General features: G+C 42.0%; 1 protein-coding gene across 4 annotated transcripts in view; it reads right to left on the bottom strand.

The window, feature by feature from the left end:
* Positions 1-27,526, bottom strand: part of DOCK4 (dedicator of cytokinesis 4) — a 421,656-nt gene that overhangs the window by 282,250 nt on the left and 111,880 nt on the right. For all 4 annotated transcript variants that reach the window (XM_054024160.1, XM_054024176.1, XM_054024169.1 and 1 more), the window contains exons 2-3: positions 3,142-3,225; positions 565-605 (exon numbers count right to left, since the gene is read on the bottom strand). In XM_054024160.1, the coding sequence (XP_053880135.1) occupies positions 565-605; positions 3,142-3,225 (125 nt within the window). The remainder of the gene's footprint in view (positions 1-564; positions 606-3,141; positions 3,226-27,526) is intronic.

Raw genomic sequence — 27,526 nt, 5'->3', positions numbered from 1 at the left:
TCTAATTCTGAACCTATTTTCATGCAAAAAAGTATAGAAGTCAGAAAGAGTAAGAGGTCTCACTCTAGCATTATGAGTTTCACTAACATCAAGAAGTATGCATATAATGCATGTAATGTGCATTTGCAAGAGGTACAATAGATATCTAATTGGGCTCTGAGGCTACACTGAGTCTGCACATTAAAGTCAAAGAATCTGATCAACACTATTTTCACCATGCATTCATGGTAGCTAACTCTCTATACTTTCATTTAGCTCTCCCTTAAGCCCCCTAACCTAATTTATGTTGCCTAAATAAAAGCTAATTTTGCCAAGAGGTCTTGACATCCAAGGGGCTCACAGTATTAACATGAGAGCATTTAAAAAAAATATAATCCATGATAAAGGATACGTCTGTCAACGTTGATTTTAAAATACATAACACCAAATGCCATAGTATCTTAAACTGTGGCATTCCCATAATGGTAAATATCATATTCTTACACTCAGCTACGAACATGTTTGACTGAATTCACATTTTTGTCAAAGAATTCAAACTATAGTTAGAAACATTTGTGTTTTTACCTTGATATTTGGGTTTTTTAAGGCAAATCCTCTGTACCAGCCTGTGGAGAAATAACATTTTTGTTTTTTTAAATATGTAAACCATTGCCATTTTCAAAAACTTGTTTTATATTTTTCTTTTGGACTGACATGATTCTATTACATACCACAGTGTAATAGACTACACTCATTTTGAGTACATTCTGTGCATTTAAAAGTAATTTTTTAACTAAAGTATCAACTGAAATTACTTCATAGATATTTTCTGCTATATCCTCCAAATATGAACCCAACAATGCACCTTAATTTTTTTGTATCAAGCAACATATCAAATATTAAAGGTAGACAGTACCATTAACTGCTATTCTGAACTATGATTATGCTGACCAGGCTAGGGCTATTAGCTACATTATTATACTAAAAATCCTAATGAATGAAATTCAAAATAACTAATGCATTTTATGACAAAGATTAATCACTCACTACTAACTAGATGAGCAGCTTAACACCCCCACATCTATGCTAATAAATGTATGTTATCTTAAACAACAAAAATATAGTTTTGAAAAACTGACTTTAGGTAGGATTTTAAGGAAATTCTATGAAAGAAACGCAGTTTTATTTCCTTTATTCTAGTTCTGTACATACATTAAAATCAAGTTTAAAAATATTTTTATTCCAGGAGTCTCTATATCAAAACAGAAGTAGGTCAGGGATCTTTAACATTGCTCTAGGATTTAAACTTGTGATTTGGCATGAAGTTTGAAAGCCTCCTGCTGAAAGTCAAGCTTCCCTGGGAAAAACCATGAGAGCAAAAAGAAAAGTCACAATGAGACCTCCCTGCTGTTTAACAATTATTTTTCTCCCTGGATATTAATTAAACAGGGAGAAGAAACAAAAAGGAATACAGTTACAAAGATCAAACCTAGTCATTTGAATTCCTTTGACATACAGAAACATGAAGGCTTGGCAGAATTTAATTTTTGTTTATTATAATTTTGATGGATAATATCAATATTTATTTGTAAGCTTATTTTTAGATAGTTAATTTAAATTTTCACAGTTGCGCAAAAATTATGGGTTTTAAGCATTCTTTTATTTTTATTGATTTTAATTTTCACAGTTGTGGGAACTTACGGTGGTCAGAATTTTTATTTAATGACAACAGACACAGATTCAAAAAGTTAAAGCTTTATCACTGTTAAAACACAAGTTGTCTATATTACATGTCAATATATACAAAGTAAATATTCTTAAAATAAAATTCTAATAAGTTCTCAAGTACCATTTTTCCTACTTTGTCTATCTGCAAATTTCATAAGAATGGTCATACTGGGTCAGACCAATTGTTCATCTAGCCCAGTATCCTATCTTCCAACAGTGGCCAATGCCAGGTGCTCCAGAAGGAATGAACAGACCAGGCAATTATCAAGTGATCCATCTAGTCATCCACTCCCAGCTTCTGGCAATCAGAGGCTAAGGACACCCAGAGCATGTAGTTGCACCCCTGACCATCTTGACTAATAGCGATTGATGGACCTATCCTTCATGAACTTATATAGTTCTTTTTTGAATATTGTTATAGTTTTGGCCTTCACAACATTCCCTGTCAAGGTCCACAGGCTGACTGCGAGTTGTGTGAAGAAGTACTTCCTTTTGTTAGCTTTAAACCTGCTGCCTATTAATTTCATTAGGTGACCCCTGGTTCTTGTGCTGTGTGAAGGAGTAAATTCTTCTTAATTCACTTTCTCCACACCAGTCATGATTTTATACACCTCTATCCAGCACCTGACTTAGGGGCAGGTGACTGGAGCCAGGCAACCCGCTGGGGTGCTGGGCTTAGGGGGCTTGGGATGCGCCAGACTCAGAGTGTTATGAGGTATTCAAAAAGTTTAACAAATGGAGCGGGGGCACCGAAGACTCTCCTCGTCTGGGGCACCATTTGACCTAGGGACGGCCCTGCCTCTATCATACCCTCTTAGTCATCTCTTTTCCAAGCTGAAAAGTCCCAGTCTTTTTAATCTTTCCTCATAGGGAAGCTATTCCAGACCCTTCATCATTTTTGTTGCCCTTCTCTGTACTGTTTCCAATTTTAATATGTTTTTCTGAGATGGGGTGACCAGAACTGCACACAGTCTTCAAGGTGTGGGCATACCATGGATTTATATAGTGTCATTATGATATTTTCTGTCTTATCTATCCCTCTCTTAATGGCTCCTAACATTCTGTTTGCTTTTTTCACTACCGCTATCCTTTGAGCAGATGTTTTCAGAGAACTATCCACAATGATGCGAAGATCTCTTTCTTGAGTGGTAACAGCTAATATAGACCTCATCATTTTGTATGTATAGTTGGGATTATGTTACCAATTCTTATAAATGGAAATACTTTTTCATAGGTTTCTTTGTGCACAGTTAAATCAATATTTACTGACATTTACCAAAAAAATCTAATCCTTTCAAACCTAAACACATGCAAGCATACATGTTCATTTTTGCTTCATTTACATTTTAAAATTAAACAAAGAGTGATGGGACTCAAATTCACATCAGCACAGTAACAATTCATTAAAACGAGAGTTTTAACCTGTGTACTTACCATCACATTTTTCTAGTATTTGAACTGTGTCTCCAATCTCCAATGATAAGCCATGTGGGACTGTTCCTCGAAAACTGGCTATCACTGAAAGAGATATTAAACTACAGTTAATCATACCATTGAAAAAAATCAGGCGCGCTCCATGTTATTAAACTTTTATGCAGCAGGGAAAGGGAATGTGTTTAACAAGGATGTTTCATGAAAATTATGGAGTTGTGGGCTGACTCAAATACACAAAGACCAAAGCATGTGATTTTTGTTAATGGAATGCCAAATGCAGAACTTGAAAAATCCACTTGTTCACTCATAAAAAAACAATGGGAAAGACTGTCCTGGAGAGCAGTGTTGCCTAATTCATCGATTTCTGGATAATTTAATTTTTTTAATTAAAGTTTCTAGCCTTTACAGCTGTGATAATAGCCCTTCAAATTTGAACTGATGCATTTCAGAATTCCTGAGTCTGCAAGACAGACAACATCAGTGCTTGTATTGCCGCTTCTATCTTTGCCAAACATCAAGATGAAATTAACATATCTGGACAATGTAATTAAAGCTATTCAGGACCCAGTGGACAGGAAATGTTTGGGAAAGCATCAAAAACAGGTAATGAAGTTATTCACAAAGGATGAGATCCAAAAATGGAGAATGGGAAAGAGAGAGGGAGAGAGAGAGAGAGAGAGAGAGAGACACCTTTTTCCTATTCTCAGATCCCTCTCCACTTCAGCCAAGAGTAAAGACTCTAACCTCACAGATGCAATTCTGGCAAAGTGGAAGGAAGAAAAGAAAGACATCTAGCAGCTAGAAGGGGATGGCTTCCAATTTATAGGGTACCTACTAGCTAGAAATATGTGAGATGGAGCCCCCAAAAGGGTCCACAGACAACAGAGTTAGAAACCTATGCATCCTCCCTCTTCCTCGTACCTGCTGTTATCAAGCGAGTACAGGTTCTCACCAGTGGGTTGTCCCTGGACCTACTTAATAGCCTTCTGCCCCTCATGGTCTTAAGCCTCTACCTTTAGCTATCAGGTAATCCTCCAGCTAATACTGTGTTTGTTAAATTTTCAAGCCCTGTAAAGTTGATATGTCAGATGCACATTTTGAAGCAAGTAACATTTCGTTAAGCACAACATCAAAAAGGATTGTATTCTCCATCGTGGATTTAAAAAATAAATAACTTCCAAGTATATTCACAGATGCAATAACATGACAGCACCCATGTCTTACTTGATTGAGGTGGGGAGTTATGACACCTCACCCCTTTGCGGCAGTGAATAAGTTCCGCCTGGACTGTGGGTCCAGGTCTGGTGTGGAGTACAGACCCTGCTCTCTGTATACTCTTTGATATAAGCAAGTGGGCTAGGCCCCTCCTCCTCTCACACACACCCTAGAATATCTGGCCAAGTATAAGGGGGTTGGCATGGGAAGGGATACAGTGAAGTACTTCCCCTCATAAGAAACAGGGAAGAAATTGTACCTCAGAATCTCAGTGCCTCCCCCAGGGCTACTCCTGGGTGGTGCTATTCACATAAACGTGCTGGCTTTAGGCTGTGCCTAAAGGCACAATTTAACCCTTAGTATCATATTTACAGTTTAAAAAAAAGCTGGGAAAGCCTGACAAAAATAAAATGCGATTAAAATACAAAAGTCAAATCAAAAGCCAAATAGTGAGAAAACCCAATTATCCAGAAGTAATAAACTAGATCAGGAGTCGGTAACCTTTCAGAAGTGGTGTGCCGAGTCTTCATTTATTCACTCTAATTTAAGGTTTTGCATGCCAGTAATACATTGTAACGTTTTTAGAAGGACTCTTTCTATAAGTCTATATTAATAACTAAACTATTGTTGTATGTAAAGTAAATAAGGTCTTTAAAATGTTTAAGAAGCTTCATTTAAAATTAAATTAAAATGCAGAGCCCCACGGACTGGTGGCCAGGACCCGGGCAGTGTGAGTGTCACTGAAAATCAGCTTGCGTGCCGCCTTCGGAAGGTGTGCCATAGGTTGCCTACCCCAAACTAGATATTGATCCACACAGCAGGTATCAGTTGGGCTCCAGATCACCCTATGCACACAGGATTCTAGGGCCTGGTCTACACTAGGAGTTTAATCTCGAATTTAGCAGCGTTAAACCGAATTAACCCTGCACCCGTCCACACAACAAAGCCCTTTACTTCGATATAAAGGGCTCATAATATCGATATCTGTACTCCTCCCCGACGAGGGGAGTAGTGCTGACATCGGTATTGCCATTTCGGATTAGGGTTAGTGTGGCCGCAATTCGATGGTATTGGCTCCGGGAGCTATCCCACAGTGCACCATTGTGACCTCTCTGGACAGCAATCTGAACTCGGATGCACTGGCCAGGTAGACAGGAAAAGTCCCGCGAACTTTTGAATTACATTTCCTGTTTGCCCAGCGTGCAGAGCACAGGTGACCATGCAGAGCTCATCAGCACAGGTAACCATGCAGTGTGAGAATCGAAAAAGAGCACCAGCATGGACCATACGGGAGGTACTGGATCTGATCGCTATATGGGGAGAGGATTCAGTGCCAGCAGAACTACGTTCCAAAAGACGAAATGCCAAAACATTTGAAAAAATCTCCAAGGGCATGATGGAGAGAGGCCACAATAGGGACTCAATACAGTGCCGCATGAAAGTTAAGGAGCTCAGACAAGCCTATCAAAAAAACAAAGGAGGCAAACGGTCGCTCCAGGTCAGAGCCGCAGACATGCCGCTTCTACGCTGAGCTGCATGCAATTCTAGGGGGAGCTACCACCACTACCCCACCTCTGACCATGGATTCCGAGGCGGGGGTAATCTTAGCCATGCCTAAGGATTCTGCGGATGGGGAAGAGGAGGAGGAGGAGGAGGACGACGAGCTTGCGGAGATCACACAGCACGCCGTTCTCCCCAACATCCAGGATCTTTTTCTCAGCCTGACTGAAGCACCCTCCCAACCCCCAGACAATGAGGCCATGGAAGGGACCTCCAGTGAGTGTACCTTTGTAAATATAAAACATGGTTTAAAAGCAAGCGTTTTTTAATGATTAATTTGCCCTGAGGACTTGGGATGCATTTGCGGCCAGTACAGCTACTGGAAAAGTCTGTTAACGTGTCTGGGGATGGAGGAGAAATCCTCCAGGGACATCTCCTTGAAGCTCTCCTGGAGGTACTCCAAAAGCCTTTGCAGAAGGTTTATGGGCAATGCAGCCTTATTCCGTGCTCCATGGTAGGACACTTGACCACGCCATGCTAGTAGCAAGATGTCTGGTATCATTGCATGACAAAGTCTGGCATCCTATGGTCCCGATATTTCCTGGCATTAAAGCAACATCCGTTCTTTAGCTCGCTGTGTTATCCTCAGGAGAGTGATATCGTTCATGGTAACCTGGTTGAAATACGGGAATTTAATTAAGGGGACAGAGGTGGCCATTCCTACTGGGCTGTTTGCCTGTGGCTGAAAAGAAATCCTTCCCTGCAGTTAGCCAAGCGGGGGCGGGGGGGAGAATCTTCTCTGATACCAGCTACAAGGTGGGGGGAGGGATAAAGCAATCATCCCAGAGAATTGGATGGGGGGGGGGTGTTAGTTTGGTTTCTGCTGCTGCACGTTAACAGGAAAACCGCAGCACTCAACGGGCTTTGCTTGGTATGTGGGAAAGGAGGGCGCTGCTTGTAGGAAAGCGGCAGAAGCCGAAAGACAATGGCTTACCATGGCCGCATGCAAACCGAATTCTGTTGCCCGGACCTGCGTCTGTGCTAACACCAAAGCCGCAGGCACTCAGTATTAAAAGATGCAAAATGCGACCTTGTACCGAAATCACATGTGCTATGTAATGTGAATAGTGTTGTTCACCGTGAAAGAGTATAAGCATTGTTCTGTAAATTGTATCTTTTTTAAAATTTCTCTCCCTTTTTTCCCTCCCTCCCACAGCTGCAAATTTTTCAAGCCTCCCTCCTCCATCCAGAAGGCTATCTCAGATAAGGCGTAGAAAAACAAGGATGCGAGACGAAATGTTCTCGGAAATCATAGAATCCACCCGCAATGAAAGAGCTCATCTGAATGAGTGGAAGGACACGGTATCAAAGTACAGGAAAGATGCCAGTGAACGTGAGGACAGGAGGGACGCTCGAGATGAGAGGTGGCAGGCTGCAACGCTGGGGCTGCTGCGTGATCAAATGGACGTGCTCTGGCGTCTGGTGGAGCTTCAGGAACGGCAGCAGGAGCACAGAGTGCTGCTGCTGTATAACCTCCCTCCCGCCTCACCATGTTCCATCACCTCCTCACCCAGGCGTGTAAGAATGCGGGGGAGGGGCGGAAGCTCTGTGCACCCTCCCAATTCGCCCCAGTGGACAGCCCAACCAAAAGGCTGTCATTACTTTGAACTTTTTTAGTGGCCTTTTTCTTCCCTCCTATCCTCCTCCCAAACCCCACCCAGGCTACCTTCTCAGTTCTCTCCCTCTTTTATAATCAATTAATAAAGAATGCATGATTTTTAAACGATAGTGACTTTATTTCCTTTGAAAGCAAGCTGGGATCGAAGGGGAAGGGTGGGTTGCTTACAGAGAATGAGTCAATCAAGGGGGTGGGTTTTCATCAAGGAGAAACAAATAGAACGTTCACACGGTAGCCTGACCAGTCATGAAACTGGTTTTCAAAGCTTCTCTGATGCGCAGTGCTTCCTGGTGTGGTCTTCTAATCGCCCTGGTGTCTGGCTGCGCGTAATCAGCGGCCAGGCGATTTGCCTCAGCCTCCCACCCCACCTTAAAGGTCTCCCCCTTACTCACAGAGATTGTGGAGCACACAGCAAGCAGCAATAACAATGGGAATATTTGTTTGGCAGAGGTCTGAGTGAGTCAGTAAAGTGCGCCAGCAACCTTTTAAATGTCCAAATGCACATTCTACCACCATTTTGCACTTGCTCAGCCTGTAGTTGAACAGGTCCTGACTACTGTCCAGGCTGCCTGTGTATGGCTTCATGAGCCATGGCATTAGGGGGTAGGCTGCGTCCCCAAGGATAACTATAGGCATTTCAACATCCCCAACAGTTATTTTCTGGTCTGGGAAGTAAGTCCCTTGCTGCAGCCATTTAAACAGAGTAGTGTTCCTGAAGACGCGAGCATCATGAACCCTTCCCGGCCATCCCACATTGATGTTGGTGAAACGTCCCTTGTGATCCACCAGTGCTTGCAGCACCATTGAAAAGTACCCCTTGCGGTTTATGTACTGGGTACCCTGCTGCTCCGGTGCCAAGATAGGGATATGGGTTCCATCTATCTCCCCACCACAGTTAGGGAATCCCATTGCAGCAAAGCCATCCACTATGACCTGCATGTTTCCCAGAGTCACTACCTTTGGTAACAGCAGCTCAGTGATTGCTTCGGCTACTTGCATCACAGCAGCCCCCACAGTAGATTTGCCCACTCCAAATTGATTCCCGACTGACCGGTAGCTGTCTGTCGCTGCAAGCTTCCACAGGGTTATCGCCACTCACTTCTCAACTGTGAGGGCTGCTCTCATCTTGGTATTCTGGCGCTTCAGGGCAGGGGAAAGCAAGTCAAAGTTCCATGAAAGTGCCCTTACACATGCGAAAGTTTTGCAGCCACTGGGAATCGTCCCACACCTGCAACACTATGTGGTCCCACCAGTCTGTGCTTGTTTCCCAGGCCCAGAATCGGCATTCCACGGCATGAACCTGCCTCATTAACAGCATGATCTCCAAAGCACCGGGGCCCGCGGTTTCATAGAATTCCATGTCCATGTCCTCATCACTCTCGTCACCGCGCTGCCGTAGCCTACTCCTCGTCGCCTGGTTTTGCAGGTTATGGTTCAGCATAAACTGCACAATAACGCGCGAGGTGTTTACAATGTTCATGACTGCTGTCTTGAGCTGAGCGGGCTCCATGCTTGCCGCGGTATGGCGTCTGAACTGTTCACCCAGGAAAAAGGCACGAAACGGTTGTCTGCCGTTGCTTTCCAGGAGGAAGGGGAGGATGTACCCAAAACCACCCGTGACAATGTTTTTGGCCCCATCAGGCATTGGGATCTCAACACAGAATTCCAATGGGCGGAGGAGACTGCAGGAACTATGGGATAGCTACCCACAGTGCAACGCTCCAGAAATCGACACTAGCCCCGGTACATGGACGCACACCGCCGAATGAATGTGCTTAGTGTGGCTGCATACATTCAACTTTATACAATCTGTTTTCAAAAATCGGTTTCTGTAAAATCGGAATAATCCCTTAGTGTAGACATACCCTAGGTCCTGAATTAACATGCCAAGTAAGATCAAGCCAGTTGTGATATTAGCTTATTAACCTAGAAGAATGTGATTTGATTCCCTGAACTGCTAATAATCTTTTGGGGCTTGATTTTGCAATCTACTAAGTAACAGGAAAACCACAAGAAACACATTAGGATACAGCTAAGCCAGAATATGCTACTGGATCAATTGACTAGTGGGGCATTTCAGAAGGCTACTTACAAGAATAGTAGTCATATGACATGAATCTTAACATGTGTAGAAAAGAATCGAAAGTCAGAGAGGCAGACTAAACAAAGATACCTACACTAAAGAAAAAAGGAAACCACATGTACATAGATGAGCTACTACGCCCGCCAAAGAACTGCAATAATCTCTAAATCCCAACTACAAATTAAGTGTCCGCTTTACAGCCTCTCGACTACACTTATTTGTCTGCTTCCCTGTAGGCAATGAATACATCCAATTAGGACATAATGTACTGTCCAGCCTTGTGATCTTGTTGCACTTATCTTCAGAAGCGATTAGCTGTAAACAACCACTAGAATTTAAAATCCATTTCTGAGTCTTCACCTAAAAGTCTCAGGTTTTGACTCTGAAGCAGCATGACAAACTCTTTTAGAACAGATACATCAAGTAGTAATAGTTTAGCCTAGGGAAACATTTTATTTTGATCTCATGCCCATTTTAAAATGTCATACAAGAACTGCCCCCTGCACTAAACATCAGATAACAAGAATTACCCAACTCTGTAGCCAACAAAGTTCTAAAGTATTTGTAAAAACAAAAGAAATACTCTGTTTCATTTCAGATTAGTTACGTTCTGTATTGTAAGGAAGAAAATCAAAGGTAAAATGAAACATACAAATATTGAATTAATCAGAGCTTAGACTGCCGTTTCAGTATATGACCAAGCCTGGTGTGGAACATTAATGGAATTAACTGAAATTAATTCAGAAAACTATTTGCCTGTATAATTTCACACACCAGAAATTTAAGAGGGGCTTTTTTCTTGTTGTTGTAATTGTCCCAGGGAAAAATAAATGGTTCAAGTTTTCAGTGGTTAAAAACAGCATCAGTTTCAAAAATTCTGCCACCCACAGAGATACTGAGACTAAAACTTTTGAAAGAAACTTGCTTGTGTCAGTGGCATATTATTACATATTCCGCCCTCAGCTTTGCACACAACTCATGGGATTCAGTGGAAGTTGGATATACGCAAGCACCTGCCACAGAATGAGAACCCTATATGCTGGATTGCTGGAGGGACAGGCTGTATGCTTTGTGGCCTTTGCACAGATAGAACACCCAATCTCACTTCTAAAGTTTAAATTCTTGCCAAATTTCTCTTTAAATAATTCTAATGTTCTCAGATTCACTGAGTTATATGGCTCCCAAGAGCCATAATTTCTCCCACTGTAAACAGCCTGTGAGTCTAGGTGCCTAACAAGGCAAGCCCAGAGGGTTACCACATATCACATAGCCTGAACTTGTAGCACTGTGAACACTAGTTAAGCATATATACTTTTATTTATTATTTTTAGAAATGTAATTAATATACTGAAATTCAATTTAGTGATTTTATATCACCCGTCTTCCTCCAAAGTACCTATATGAAATATAGACTATCCTAGTTTAGGTCTATTACAAGAAAAAGAGCTATAAAAACTCAAACAACTGTCATTTTTGCAAGAGGAAGAAGGTTAATATAAAGAGAATAATTTCCTAATGATAGCTTACTCATCCGTAAGCAAATGACTTGAGTATTTACTTTTCAACTAATTCTTTTGTAAAGATGTGGGGCTAACAAAATCATTAAGTAGGGAGGTGTCATAACTATAAAGGGAAGGGTAACAACTCTCCGGTGTACAGTACTATAAAATCCCTCCTGGCCAGAGACTCCAAAATCCTTTTACCTGTAAAGGGTTAAGAAGCTCAGGTAACCTGACCCAAAAGGACCAATAAGAGGACAAGATACTTTCAAATCTTTGGGGGAGGGGGGCAGGCTTTTGTTTGTGCTCTTTGTTTGGGAAGTTGTTCGCTCCTGGGACTGAGAGGGACCAGACATCAATCCAGGTTCTCCAAATCTTTCTGAACAAGTCTCTCATATTTCAAACTTGTAAGTAAACAGCCAGGCAAGGCATCTTAGTTTATCTTTGTTTTCTCAACTTGTAAATGTACCTTTTGCTAGAGTGTTTAGCTCTGTTTGCTGTACTTTGAACCTAAGGCTAGAGGGGGGTCCCTCTGAGCTCTTTAAGTTTGATTACCCTGTAAAGTTATTTTTCCATCCTGATTTTACAGAGAGGATTTTTACCTTTTTCTTTAATTAAAAGCCTTCTTTTTAAGAACCTGATTGATTTTTCCTTGTTTTTAGATCCAAGGGGGTTGGATCTTGATCCACCAGGAGTTGGTGGGAGGAAGGAGGGGGGTGGTTAATTTCTCCTTGTTTTAAGATCCAAGGGGTTTGGATCTATATTCACCAGGGAATTAGTGAAGGTCTCTCAAGGCTACCAAGGGAAGGGAATTAGCTTTGGGATGGTGACGGCGGACCAGATCTAAGCTGGTAGTTAAGCTTAGAAGTTTTCATGCAGGCCCCCACATTTGTACCCTAAAGTTCAAAGTGAGGAAGCAGCCTTGACAGGAGGAGATGTCAAAAAGCACCTAAGGGACTTAGGAACATCAGTTCCACTGAGAGTCAATGGGACTTGTGCTCCTAAATCCTTTTGTTGCTTTTGAAAACCTCCCCTAGAATGACAAGGACCATTTCGTCAATGGCACTTGTTTAATAGAAGTGTCCTTAGGTTATGAAGGCTACCAAAAGTGACTGCATTTACAGTGTAGTTGAAATAAAAATCAGAGAATGATTGGAATTAACACAAAGACAATAACTGCAGCAATATACCAATCTTTTTGCTTTCAGTGTAACAGTAACAAATAGTACTGACTGTAATTTGCTCTTCGAAAACCAATATCCGGTCACATTTTTGTTTTGTTCTATTATTGTGGCTGATTTTGTTTGACACTAAATTTCTTGGATGTCATACATTCTTGGGGGAGGGGAGAAACACAATTTTTTTAATAGATCTCTTTTTTTCCCAAAGGTAAGTTTTAATATTAGAAACTTTTCAGGAAAAGTAACAACTAAAACTAACATGCAGTGGAGAAAAAAAAAAACAATAGAAATCTTTTTGGAACACAGATAGAACAAAATTGTACCTTGATACATCTGGCAAAGGGGTATTCTGTAAAGTATCAGGGAGAAGAAAGAAAGAAAGAAAGAAAGAAAGAAAGAAAGAAAGAAAGGCCACCACCTGTCCTACTGAGCCAGCACATTTGCCTGTTCCATTCCCAGAATACTGGCAGAATTCTAACAGAGGTCTTGCATCAAGGTCAGATTCAATACAACCAGTGTGTGTTCATAGCAGCACTGTTCAAAGGAAACTAAAAGTGCATTGCAGAGAGGCAGAGAATTTAAAGTAAAGCACAAAAATCCCCAAACTATTATATACAGAAAAGTCAATCTGCTTTTAAAAAGTTTAGCTTTGTTTTCTACATGTATAGTACTAGCTCAGTGGTTTGAGCATTGGCCTGCTAAACCCAGGGTTGTGAGTTCAATCCTTGAGGGGGCCACTTGGGAATCTGGGGCAAAATCAGTACTTGGTCCTGCTAGTGAAGGCAGGGGGCTGGACTTGATGACCTTTCAAGGTCCCTTCCAGTTCTAGGAGATGGGATATCTCCATTTTTTTTTTTTTTTTTCTTTTTTTTACTATCTCAGTCATTTAGAATTGGTTAATACTTAACGTTCTATGTTTGTAGTGGATATATATATATAAAAGCAGGCTACAGTGAAGGCATTTGTGGAAAGAGCACTCGGGTTCATACCTAAAGAGTAGATTCTCGCAAGGATTATGCCAAGGTGATGCTCAATGTCTTGAGGCAGGGACACAAGAGTCTTGACCAATCCATGGTACAGCTTTAATGCATCATCCTTTCCTTCCAACCCTTTCTTCCCTGGCTGCATATAAGCTCTTTGTGGCAGGAATTTGCCATATGTTTTTTTGTAAAGTAGCTAAAAATTCATAGTTTTTTAACTGCAGTCAGTACTTTAAAACTTAAGTGAGGCACATTTGATAGAGAGCGAACTGTCAATATTTTAAGGAAATAAAATGCAACAAAAAAGCTGCTAAGAATTTTGAAGAAGCCTAAAAAAAAAAAATCCCTTGCAAAATATGCTACGTTTCGTTTCTGATGAGAACACCACACACAAAGTGTCAGTCTCTCTTGTGCATGGTCCTTGTTTCATGCACCAGGGAAAATAGAGGAAGGAAGTTTACCATTCCTCTTCCTTCTAAAACTGTAAGGGCTGGGCCCTAGCTGACAAGTAAAGCCTTCGCTTTTTGTTGGGGAGTCTGTTGATGTTGCAACTTTCACTTCATAAACTGTGTGAGAAACCAAATAGATTTCCTAAAATTGATTCTAAGAAGTTTGTGAGCTGGAGAAGCATCTGCTGTAATTTCCAGTGTGGTGCGTGTATTTTGTGTGTGTGTGGTGTTTGAGAAAATCGTGAGTCTGCACTAACAAAAATAATGCAATTGGGATACAAACACCAAAGCCACAAAGATTCTTTAGGTTTCACTTAAAGTCATCACTTAAGGAAGAAAAAAAAATAAAAAATAAAATAAAAGAACTTCTTTGCTGTCTTCACACCTTAAAAAGGTTTCCCTCTTGCTACATGTGCACCTCAACCCCCAAAAAAGAAATCCCCCAAATACCACTTTATCTACACTTACATACCCCTGGTGACTACCCTGTTTCCCCGAAAATAAGACAGTGTCTTATATTAATTTTTGCTCCCAAAGATGCGCTAGGTCTTATTTTCAGGGGATGTCTTATTTTTCAGAAATGAAAAATGCCTTATTATCGGTGGATGCCTTATTATCGGGGAGGTCTTATTATCGGGGGGATGCCTTATATTACAACGAGAGGCAAAACTGTAAGTAGGCCTTATTTTCGGAGGATGTCTTATTTTCGGGGAAACAGGGTATATTGTGCCCTACTTTTAAATGCTGTAGCCTGGGGGAGTGCAACTCTGGCTCAATCACCTCTCATGACCTTTGGTGGCTTGGCACAGCAGATGGACATCTACCATATTGAACATCTGCCGCCTGCCCATGCACCACTACTTCCCTCCACTAGAGGCTGAAGCTGCCGCCTCTCCCTATGATCTTAGTTGCAAGTTCTTCTGCTTCCTCTCCCCCCTCTAACTCTGTTTTTAGGGAATGGAGAAAGGAAGCATCATATGGACCTGGAACAGCAGCATTGCACGAGTCTAAAGTTAGCTTTGTGAGCATGTGTACACACAACTACAGATGACAAGAGATACAATGGTGGCGGTAGCAGCAACCTGGCAGAGATTAGTTGTATTTTGGTAGCACAGACGAGGGGCCATACTGTAGAGTAAGAGACAGTCCCTGCCCCAAACATCTTAACAGAGAAGGACAAAAGGTTGGAGGGAAAACAGAGGCAGAATGTGGCACACAGCAGACTGTGGCAGAGTTGGGAACAGAACCCAGTTCAGTGCCCTATCCAAAAAACACCGCCTCCCCTAGAAGAGGAACAACTGAAATATATTTGAGACTGATGAGGCAGTGGGGGTGTTAAAAAACTGATTTGGTGAGAGGTTGTGTTAAGGCAAAGGGACTAGTTCCTTGTGCCTGTCTGGGGGACTCATTAGACTGGAGGAAGCGGCTCTGTTGTATTGGAGAAGAAATCGATGGATTTGAAGCAGGACTGGGTGGCACACTTCAAAGTTTTGCTTGTGATCTATTCAAAAGTTGTTATGCCCCTGCTGTATTAACACATACTGTGGCTATTTGACTGATTGTTCTGTTGCTAGGGTTTGATTTCATTTACCATGTTTAGCCAGCCTTTTGGTTTCTCAAGTAACTCTCAGAAATCCCATGTGAATTTGCCCACCCTGCTCCACATATTCAAGTTACATGAAAAGATTCTGTTCTTTCTTTTCCATTGCACCTCTTCATTTCTCTCTTGGTCTGCTTTTAAGATACTGATCCTGCAACTGGATCCACATGGGTAGATCACCAGACATGCAGGGGTCCACCCACACAGATCCATTTGTGGGATCAGGGCCCAACTATTAAAACTGTATTCAGCTCTATAAGGCACTCAGAGAATGTATCTGGAAGACTCTTTACAAAATAAGGGCCCAATCCTACAAACATTTACCGAGTCAGAATTATTACATTCTTATTATCAGAAGTTTCTACAGGATCAAACCTTAAACTGTGTTATTTTAATAAATAATAATATATTGAATTGATATTTGCTTTGAATGATGAGAATCTGCTCACACAAATACTTCAAACCACTTAAAATACTATCAAAAAGAATGTTGTATCAGCTGTAGAGTTGCCAGGCGTCCTGTTTTTTACCGGAACGCCTGGTCGAAAAGGGACCCTAGCAGCTCTGGTCAGCACTGTTGACAGGGCCGCTAAAAGTCCAGTTGGCAGCGCAGCAGGGCTAAGGCAGGCTTTCTGCCTGCCCTGGCTCCGTGTCGCTCCCGGAAGTGGCCAGCTTGGCCGGCTCCTAGGTGCAGGGGTGGCCACGCTGATCACGCCCCAAGTGCTTTCTCCACAGCTCCCATTGGCCGGGAACCCCCCTGGCCCCTCCACCTAGGAGTCAGACATACCAGCCGCTTCTGGGATCCATGCGGAGCCAGGGCTGGCAGGCAAGGAGCCTGCCTTTGCCCCACTGCGACGCCAACCGGGAGCCACCTGAGGTAAGCGCTGCCCCTGGAGCCTGCACCCTTCGTCCCCTTCCACACTCCAACCCCCTGGCCCAGCCCTGATCCCCCTCCTGCATCCTAAACCCTTGCCCCACCCTGGACCCCGGAGCCCACAGCCCCTCCCACACCCCAAACCCCTGCCCCAGCCCAATGAAAGTGAGTGAGGGTGGGGGAGAGCAAGCAACGGAGGGAGCAGGGATGGAATGAGTGGGGAGTGGGGCCTCGGAGAAGGGGCAGGGCAAGGGTGTTCGGTTTTGTGCGATTAGAAAGTTGGCAATCCTAATCAGCTGTCAGGACTCGAAAATAATATGCAGGCAAAGTCATTAGCTTTGTCCAAAATCTGTCATCTGATTGTCTTAAAAAGCTGAATGGTATCTTCCCCACCCCTAGTCCCTCATGCTAGTGGAGCACTGGCTACCCATAGAGATGAGTTTCACACTAAATCTGGCACACGCACAAATACACAGCTGAAACTAGAGTACTCCCTCCTCCACCCCCTTTCATTACTTTAATTCAGCAAGGTTATCATCTTCGGTCAGATTCTTGGCTAAAATTCTGACGGATATAAACACAACGGATGTTTCTAGCTGGAATCGGTTAAAAGCAAACATAAAAAGTTGTTCTAGAGACCATTCTAACCAGGATGCAAAATTCAGAGTGCTGCAATCAAATAAACTGCAGTCAGTCAGTTTTTGTCTCACTTCTGAACTAGACAGGAGAATTTTTCGCATGTGCTGGTGGAAGGAGAGAGAGAAGGAAAGGCTGTTCTCTAACCCATACAGTAAGTGCTGACCTCTCCATTTGTAAGTGATTAGCACCTGATGTCCATTAAAGTCAACAGATCAAGAGAAGACAAGGCTCATACAGGAGAGGTCAGGGCCAATCTGGCCTGGAAATGCAGTAGTTCAGCACTTCTCTGACTAACTTTCACCAGCAGAGCTTCTATTAAGTCCTAACCTGACTCTAAATAGCTTCTTTGCCAAGTGAATCTCCCCCACCCTCTCTTGGGCACATTTTAACCCCGTAAGTGCAGAGCTATATACAAATTATACCCATCCTGTACCTGTGGGGTGGATCTGGCCAGTGAAAGTTGCATGCCTAAATATATCCATTTTGTAAAATTGAGAAGATATGAGACACGGCGCATCAATTCCTTATTTTTCAAACACTGTTAGACTACTTCGTTCACTCTTATACACACCAATTTTTCCTTTCAATCAAAGCATTTTCAGGAACTTCCAGGACAAGAGAAAGCCCTTGCACAATGGTTTGGTCAGTTCCCTCAAGATTTTTGCTTATCACCAGAATTTACACCAACTTTTCCCTCTGATTCCCCCATCTAATGAGTCCCCCACTGTCTCTAGCATAATATCAAGTGTAGAATTCCTGCTTCAATTGTTAACCCAAAAGGAATGGATGCCAGCCTACAACATCACATATGGCATAATTCAACATGCATCAACAGTGTTCCCAATAGTGAAATTCTACCCACCGTGACTCTCATGCTGGCAAGTATATTTGTTTTTTAAAGCCTTTTACTTCACTTAGACGTCTGATACTACTGATGAAGTCAACATTTTGATCCTGCTGAGGTTGTGAAAGACAAATTTCTTGGTTTATATTTGTTCCTGAAATAGAGATAAAACAACATTCCTTACAGGCCTGAACACTCAAACAGCCTCTGGAGCCTGTAGGCATGTTGATGAAGCTCATCAGCAGGAAAGTCTGCCTGTGATCAATCTCCTTCATAACAGCAGGCATCACTGTAGCCTATGCAAAAATCTCAGAGATTTCTGAGGTAAGCTAGAAGCAACTGAGTGCAGAGACCTCATGCAACTTGAAGGCAGTAAACTGGCTAAATAAAACTCATGGTGGCCAGCTAGCTCAATAACATATACAGTGAAACCCCGCTATAACGCGATGATTGGGGTCCAAAAAATTCGATCACAATAAATGCGGGGTCGCGGTATAGCAAGGTTTACCATTTCAAGCCGGTCAGTTTCAAGCTGGTCAATTTCTCTTGGGCAGAAAACCACTTGCGTTTGCGAACTGCCCATAACAGTAACTGAAAGGGTGCATCTCAGCCATGCAGCGAGAGAGGGAAACACTTGGGGAGAGTATGGGAGACGTGCAAGGGGCAGAGGAAGAGCGAGGAGCACCTGCGGAGGAGAATGGCTCTTCTCGCCAAAAGGAGAAGCGGGGGTGGCGTGGGGGGGCATATTCCATTGTTTGTTTTTTTTCCTTCGGCGGCACTCCAGCCTCTTTTTTTTTCTTTTTTGTGCTTTGGCAGTGCTCCGGCTGCCCACCCACCCCCCCTTTTTTTTTTTGCTTGGGGCAGCCGGAGCCACCTTATGATCACAGTATATCCAAATTCGCGTTATTGCAGGGCGTGTTATAGCGGGGTTTCCCTGTATCTTTAAATTTAGAGAACGGGAGACTAAAGGGGGGTGGAAGGATGAGGGAAGGGAAGTTCTTCATGAGAACCCAGAAGAAAAGGCTCAGATACAAATCAAAGGGCCCTCCAAGTGATTATCTTTTTCTTTTGGATAAGGCTGCAGAAAGCCCTAAGAGACTCTGGCCTTCTTGGAACCCTTGATATTGAAGGAGACGTTATGTGGGATGAACCATGTCACAGGTGGCTGGCCCTTTTAGGGATGTTGGGCCCAGCCTGACCTGTTACTGATCCATTACCTACCTCCCAGGTCAGACTAATCAAGTGATTATAAAAGCCAGGAAGTGGTTCAGTTAAGAGAGAGAGAGCAAGCTACAGGAGGGAGATTGGCTGATGTGGCAGGCCCTGGAACAGGAGAAGACACTTTGGAGTGAAAGGCCTCTGAGTCCCTGCAGCTTGTGATGGTTGGGGAATAACTTTGTTTTGTGTTAGCTTGCTAGATTTTTATTTGAATTAATAAACTGTACACTGAGGGAAGAGCCTGAAAGAGAGTTGGATGATGTGTTAGTCCTTTACTGTCTGGGGAAGACAGGCCAGCAAACCACTTGAACACTACCTATCCCATCAGGAGGGGTTCTCCCATTGGCATAGGTAATCCAGAATGGCAGAATTCTTCCATCAACCTAGCGCTGTCTACACTGGAGGTTAGGTTAGCTTAACTACGCTGCTCAGGATCATACCCCTGAAGAACATACTTAAGCCATACTTAATGTAGATCAGGCCTAAATTGGAAGCACTCTAGAAAGAAAGGAAAGTAAGATTGTCATGGGAGTTACAGTGCAATATTATTCCTTACTCTATCACTTAACAGAGTCATTCAAGGGGAACATGTGATTAAACAGCAGTGGCACAGTAGCTGTGAAATTCCATGTGGTTGGTGTTATGCTGATGCTGAGAAATTTGGCTACTGACACTGTTTTTCCCCTTAAAATTCCATGTTTACTCCCATCCAAGCAGTAAAGATTATCCAAGAAGGCCAAGCACAGCAAATGAGTAAATATTGTATTCTCACTAATAGCAAGGAAGCATCACACCTATCTCGCGGAGTAAAATCTTTAGAACACAAAAGCCCATCAAATGACCTCACGTCATCTGGATTAAAAAAAAAAGTTTCAAGCTCTATTTTTCCCTTCCGAAGAGCAGGTTTTAACTCTGTGCTTGGGACACTGTCACTGGAATACTAATGGGGGGGGGAATCGGCACTTTATACACTTCTGAATGACAGTATTTTCCAGCCTTGCCAGGTATCATTTTTCTTAACATGGACTTCAGCCCTCACATTTGGCTGTATGTATCTCGTTCACATTCAATTTTATTGCATTATAAATTCCAAACAATGTCACTTTACAGAAAAAAGCAATTTTTTTTTGACTGAGGCACTCTTTAATCCTCATAGTGTTGTCAGCAGCATTGTTTATCTGTGATTTTGTTGTCATTTTGTATTTTGACACATTGCACATTCCTTTCCATTGCATTTATAATGTGAGGAGCTATTTAGCTTGTATTAGTCTTTCTTTTTCCATGCTATAAGTAACTGTTTGCCTTAATGAGGTTGTTATACACCAGACATGTAATTTTTGCTATATACCCAATACAACTCCATTAGCAAATAATCATTTATTTACTAATGAAAACTAAACCTCTTCTCTCCTGTGTTTTAGTAACATTTTAAAAATAAAATATGACTATTCATTGTGGGTCTCCATAGCCAGTCACATAATTAAGTCAACTATACCAATTATCTCTAGTTGAGATCTCAGCAACTATACAACCACCTTGAAAAACTTAACAGCACAGCAAGAAGCAAATTAATTCTATTATAAGAATCAACAGTATTTTTTACAATTATTCTCAAGTATAACAGTGACAAAAGAAAAGTGTTTTCACTTTGATGGGAAGTTTCTTAAGAGAAAGTACTTCTGGACAGGTTTTACCTCAAATAAAAGAGCCAGCTCACCCTTGATTTGCTATCAATTGCAGGAGGAAAAACTACACTGGAAATATCACTCATGATTAGCATAGTGATATTTTCTGAAACAAAACTCTTTAGCACTGGATTTATCTATCCAACTCCTTTTTTTAAGTAGAAGTTTTTGTTTAATAGATTTTTAGGGCTAGAAGGGGCTATTGGATCTCTAATCTTATCCTGTATAACACAGACCATAGTATTGCACCCAGTTACTCATACATTGAGCCCTGTAACTTGTGTTTGAAGCACATCTTCCAAAAACTTAGGCGCCAGTTTTTTTTAAAAGGTGATCACACCGTTTTTCTTCTAAAGGTGTGCTACATAGCTATTGTTCTCATATGTGCACATCTAGCCTTCTTTTTTAAAGGTTTTAAAACAAAACTAGATGTATACTTGTTACACTATTAGCCTCATACGTTTTTCGAAAAACAATTGTATGATCATCTTTAAAAATCTGGAGCCTTAACTTCTAGTAACCCAGGTTTGGAGGAGATGGGGTTCAAATTTTTGTGAAAAATTCCTACTGGTTAAACAAAAACTACCAGGAAGAGAGTTTAGATCCAGATGGATGTTTCTGAGAGTGTGCAAGACAGGCAGAACCTTAAAACATAGGCAGAAAGATACAAGGGAAGCTTATTGACCAAGGGCCGAATAATGCTTTTTGACACTAAGGTAGAAGGAAGATGATGATCAAATTTGGGGACCTCTGGGTTAGGGTGATCAGATGTCCCAATATGATTGGGACCGTCCCAACATTAGGGGCTTTGTCTTATATGGGCACCTATTACCTCCGATCCCAATTTTTCACATTTGCTACCTGGTCACCTTAAGGTGGGTTGGTTTTTAGCATCAGGGTTGGGGGGAATTGGGTGTATATTTAGACACTGGGTTATTTAAGCAGATTTCCCTCCTACCCACTCATTAATCAAGATTGCCGCAAGGTGTGAACAACATTTAGCTCTTATACAATGCTTTACAAATAATGTAAGTAGCATTCTGATCATTTTACAGTTGGGGAAACTGAGGCTCAAAGAGGTGAAGTCAAATGCCTTGCTCAAAGTCTCACAGCTGGTTAGCGGCAAAGCCAGGAACTGAAACCAGGTCTCCCTGCTAGTAGCAAGGGGAATAGCAGAACCTTTTAAGAAACCAGGTAAAGACAGTCTGATGTCATCCAAGAGATGTCTGTCATTGAAGGAAAGCTAAGAAACACAAAAAAACAAGTATCAGACATGGTCATAAGCCAGTGACCATCAAGAGGACCACCATAGAGAGTCTGGAGAACTGGACAAGTTTAGTACCATTGATACCAAAGAAATTCTGAACTCCATTTTGTACCTCGAACCTCCATTTTGTGTCACTGGCTTCCCTCTTGAATAAGTAGGAGTCACTTCATGAACTGTAAACTGCAGGTCACCTACCCTTGGACTTTGTAACTCACATGACCAGAGCTGAGAGTAGAATGAGGTATGGCCATGAAGTATCTATGGGCTGAGCAGGCCCAGTAGCGAAAGTTATATAAAATGAGGTATGGCCACAAAGTAAGCTAGATCTGGGGCATGGGCAGTAAGGTCAGATGAGGTAATCATGGCTCTGAGGTAAAACAATGCAAGTGAGCATGTGCAGAATGAGATAATGCTTAGCAATTATGTGCCGTAGCAGAGTAAGGAGAGATCAAACAGCTCCAGCCTGGAGTGATTTGGCACTGCTTTTTCTGGTAGTAGTGAGCATGTGCAATAAACAGGGATGAGGTAATATTTGATAGTGAGCATGCTCAGTAGAGGTCTGACGGTATAAAAGACAGTGTGCTAGTAGTCAGTCAGTCAATTGGGAGCCAGTGAGACGAACTGCTGGAGAGAAAGTTCTGAGAGGCTGCTGAAGAGACCAGACACAGAACCATGCTGACTGACCAGAGCTCACAGAGCAGCAAGCAGCAGCAAACAGCACACAATGCATCAGAATCAATAAACAGAGAAAGCCTGTTAGTTTTAATTATACTGTAGCATAAGCATACTATAGAATAGTATTAGTAAGTGTATGCTTGAGATGTGTGTTTTCTCATGTAGGATTTAAAGTGTAAGTTAAGAACAGCTGTCAGTGATCTGTCACAGACTGGTCATCTGTGGCAGAGCACATCATTTAGCATTATTTAGACTGTATGCTACTGCAGTTTAGATGCTCTTTAACTTGTAATAAGGGATTTGTGTCTGATTTTTATTCTTAGAATACACTATAATAGGGATTATTAGTTCATAAAAGATACTTCGTTTTTGGAAAAAAACACTGCCATTTTATTGGAAGGTTACATCCAGTCCTTTAGCATTTCCTTAACTGCCCCAGAAACCCATACCTCGGCAGAGGGTCAGATTAAGGGGGCGATAGGCAGGTTATTCTAGGGTGTTCCAAAATCCATTTTTCAGAGTAATACCACTATTACCCTAATGTTAAATAATTCATGTGTTGTAGCATTGGACTTTATCTGCCACAAAAGTTCTCATGATAAGTTTTAAATTAGTCTAGACGGAACAGTACGGGCCTCAAAGGATTTATCCAAATATCTGATGTGGTAAGTGGAAGGCAAAGGTACATTTTACTTGTGTTTAATGGTGGGACTTATTAATAGGATTTTGTGAAAAACAATTGTTGCTTGAGACAAGAATGTGGAAGAAGAGATTAGACAATCTCCTAACAAGATAATTTAGAAATAAATTGAGAAATATGCATTATTTGTAGAAATGTCTCATCCTCAAAGTCATAAACCACTGTGTTCATAGTTTTAATTATTGGTGTGTGGTAAAATAAAATATTTGGTGAGGCACTGGAGTGTGCACTGATCTTCCCTGTAGCACTGACATCTAAACAAAAGGAGAGTTATACCATCTGCCTTTAGAAGGGTCACATTTGGTGAGGCCTTTCTGTCTTTTTGGTAGATTGCCCCAATAGTGAGTGATATGTTGATTAAAACTAACTTAAAAAAAAAAAATCACAAAGCATCTGAAACAGTTCAATATAAAAAAAAATCCAAGTGATCATTGCATATGTCATCATACCACAAAATGGCTAGTCATTGGGCCAGTAACTAAGACACATACAATTGAATAGTCAGCATACAGTATATAAGGAACAATTGTAACACATTTACACAGAGACAGTTCTCTGCATTTTCTGCTGCTGTACTTCTCAACAGTTTTCACTGACCGCCCAGAGACGACAGCTAGCCCTTCAACATAGCATGAGAAATAATCTAGATAAAATAAAAATCCTCCGGTATTTCTCCATTTTTGAAACTGGACCTTTCAAATAAGTCTGGCAACTGAAGCCTACAAATCAATGCATTCTGTAGGGCACAAGCCCAGAGCTTGCACATAAAAAGTTGTAGAAATCAACAGAAAGTTTTGCCAGGTCTACTGGGGACCTTCTGATGTCAACTTTAAATTAGGCAATGAGGGACAGTGGTGGAAATGCATGAGTCTGATAGTGGAAAGAATGGTTGGTGGACTTCAAGGGAGAGTTCTAAAGCTAAATAAAGCATGCATCTAAAATTGGTAAGACAGATAACACTGTGCTTGTGCTGTATACAATTTTTAATCACTTATTTTCTAGGGTTGCCAGGTGTCTGGTCAAAAAGGGACCAGTACTGCTGACTGGGCCGTTAAAAGTCCAGTTGGCGGGGCTGGCAAGCTGCCTGCCTGCCCCTGTGCCAGCTCCGCAGCTCCATTTTTCCAGGAACCCCTCATTTCTAGCCCTACCCTGGAACCCGCACCCCCTGCCCGGAGTCCGAACCTCCTCCCACACCCCAAGTCCCGCCTCAAACCGTAGCATCTTCCCACTCTCTGAACCCCTCGGCTCCACTCCCAGAGCCCCATCCTGCACCTCAAACTCCTCATCCCTGGCCCCCACTCCAGAGCCTGTACCCCAACCCCCTATCTGATTTAATCAAACTCCTTTCCTCCATTTCCTTCTACAATCCCTTTTCAGTCCTCCCTACCCCCACCCCATATCTATCTCCAACTGCTATGGGCTCACTTAGCCAAGATTTCAGCCCAAAAGCAAAATCTGAGAGTACATTTCACATGGATAAAGAGGGGTTTAGGAATGGATGGGACAGCTTCTTAACCAGTGTCCCCACCATGACATGATAAGAATGTAGGGTACGAATACATGAGTAAAATCACGAAGCAATTGTCAAACTATTACAGCTATAAAAATTCAGATGCCTTTGTAAATAGTTAGTGTCCCCACTCCCTTTTTTATATACTAATGGAAGAGTATAGTAAGACAGACATTTTCATATGCTGTGAAGGTATTCACCAACCAATAAACACAGATAAATCAGGAAGGAAACAAGAGGAAAACTGGTGCTTATAACAAAGTACCTAATTTGCCTTTGCAACATACATTTATTATATTTAACTTGATTATAAAATATATGCAGTTTATTAACCCTCCAATTACCCAATTAAAAGGAACCACTTTTCCATTTCAGTAGGGTTATCTAAAAGGTTAGCCGACAATCACTTTTGGACTTGCAGTGTTAATGAATATAATAATTACACTCACTAGGTGGTTTGGTTGCTTGGGGTGACAGAAGGAGATACCATTATGTGGCCAGCCTAACACTATCTAATCCTTGGAAGGCGCGTGTGTAAACCACTGATGCGTCACAGAAAGGAAATTACATGTAAGCAAATTCAGCGAAGTAAAGTATCATGATTTTTCATACCTCTGTTTTCTCCAAAACATATGGAAACTAGAAGGTTTTATGACTGCAATCTGGAAAAGAACTGAAGGTCTCAAGCATGCCAGAATAGGATTTTTATTCAAATATATTTTTATTCAAAATTTGCAGCCTTTATGGTTCAACTGGATTAGATTTTACTAGGACATTTTACTAGGAAATAGCACTGCTGACACTTCATCTTTTCTCTGCCTTAGAAAATAGATCCTTTTTTTATCTTGCACCAGTTAAGAAATCAGACATGTCAAGTTACTATTGTTGTTTTACTATTAAAAAAATTAAAAGTGTAATAAGACCACCAACACAGGCACAAATCAGACAAAACCCAGTGAACATGGTAACCACATACCAAAGCATTGGATGCACTAGAATTCCAAGGGAAGGGATAGCTCACTGGTTTGAACATTGGCCTGCTAAACTCAGGGCTGTGAGTTCAATCCTTGAGGGGGTCATTTAGGGGACCAGGGTAAAAATCTGTCTGGGGATTGGTCCTGTTTTGAGCAGGAGGTTGGACTAGATGACCTCATGAGGTCCCTTCCAACCAGGGCCAGCTAAAACTTTTTTGCCACCCCAGGCAAAAAAGAAAACCAGCGCCCCGCCATAATACCCACCCCCCCGTGCTGCACCGCCGACCCTCCCCCAGCACCGCGCCAGGCCGCCCAAAGCCCCGCCCCCGAGCGCTGGGTTGCCCAAAACCCCCGAGCGCCACACTGGGTTGGCCAAACCCCCCGAGCGTCACGCCGGGCCGGCCAAACCCCCGGAGCGCAACGCTGCGCCAAGCCACCCCCTCCCCCAAGCCCCACGCTGGGCCACCCAACTCCCCGGAGCGCCACGCCGGCCAAACCCCCGCCTCCCTGACAAGCCAGGCCGCCCACCCCCCGGAGCACCGCGCCGCGCTGGGCCGGCCAACCCCCCGGAGCGCAAAATCTTGATCCGGTTTTGTTTTACCAAATCAAAGCCAGAGGTGGTTTAGGTCTGGCTCTTATATTGTCAAATCCCTCCATAATTTTCAGGACATGATGTGTGTATAAACTAAGAATGGCCATATTGGGTCCATCTAGCCCAGTATCCTGTCATCCAGTCCCAGCTTCTGGCAGTCAGAGGGTCAGGGACACCCAGAGCATGGGGTTGTGTGCCTGACCATCTCACTAATAGCCAGTGATGGATCTATCCTCCATGAACTTATCTATTTCTTTTTTGAACCCAGTCATACTTTTGGCCTGCACAACAAGTGAAGGCCACAAGTTGACTTTGCATTGTATGAAGAAGTACTTCCACATATTAATTTAAAACCTGCTGCCTATTATTTCTTAGAGCTCCATGCTGGATTCCATTTTTTAAATGGGAAATGGAACCAATTGCTTATAATACTGCACGACAAACTATATGCCAATGTGTGAAAATAAGCGAATGCACGTGGGCTTACTACTTTTAAACTGATTTTTACTATTATTTATTTTAATTCTTAACACATTAACTTGATATTTTATTTTAATTTGATTGTGGAGGGAGGGTGGAAGAAGGAATGAGAATTTATGCTCCAGCAAAGACAGTTTGGCTATTTTCAGCCCAGAGGAAGTGTTTACAGTTGAGTTAACCCCTGAATGTAGGTGTTTGTAATGGAAATGCTGACAGCCAGAATTATAGGGAAGATGAACCTGCTTTTGAAATGCTGTATCAGACATGCTAAATTAAAAACAGTGTCTTTTTAAGAGTCAAAAGAAAGCAAGTTGATACAAACCCAAATGTTAATTATTGGCCGATGGTGACACACTATCCATTATCACCATATAAACAAAAGTGGAAAATATAAAATATAAATGCTAAAAAGTACTGCAGTCTGAAGCAAAGAAATCAATGGAATTGTTAATCTTTCTATAAGTCCCTTAAATAGGTCATGACAAGCTTAAAGAATTTTGACAGCAAGCAAAGAATGATGGGTAAAGTTATGCAAATCACCTTGCTAGCAAAGTTGCTACATATTTTCATGATTTGATGAACCTCAACTGTAAAAGGCACCAGACTCTCTGGAACAGAAGAATATTTTTATGCAGAAATTACAATGTGTATATGATGAGCGGTGGCAAATAGAGAGGGCTTCTAGACCACCCTTAATAAATCTAAAATTCTTCCAGTTTTTATTTCCCTTATGTAGTGACTT

Source organism: Malaclemys terrapin, chromosome 1 (genome assembly GCF_027887155.1).
Source record: "Malaclemys terrapin pileata isolate rMalTer1 chromosome 1, rMalTer1.hap1, whole genome shotgun sequence".
Taxonomy (NCBI): Eukaryota; Metazoa; Chordata; order Testudines; family Emydidae; genus Malaclemys; species Malaclemys terrapin.
Note: the sequence above shows the minus strand (reverse complement) of the source record. Positions and strands in the feature narration are given on the sequence as shown.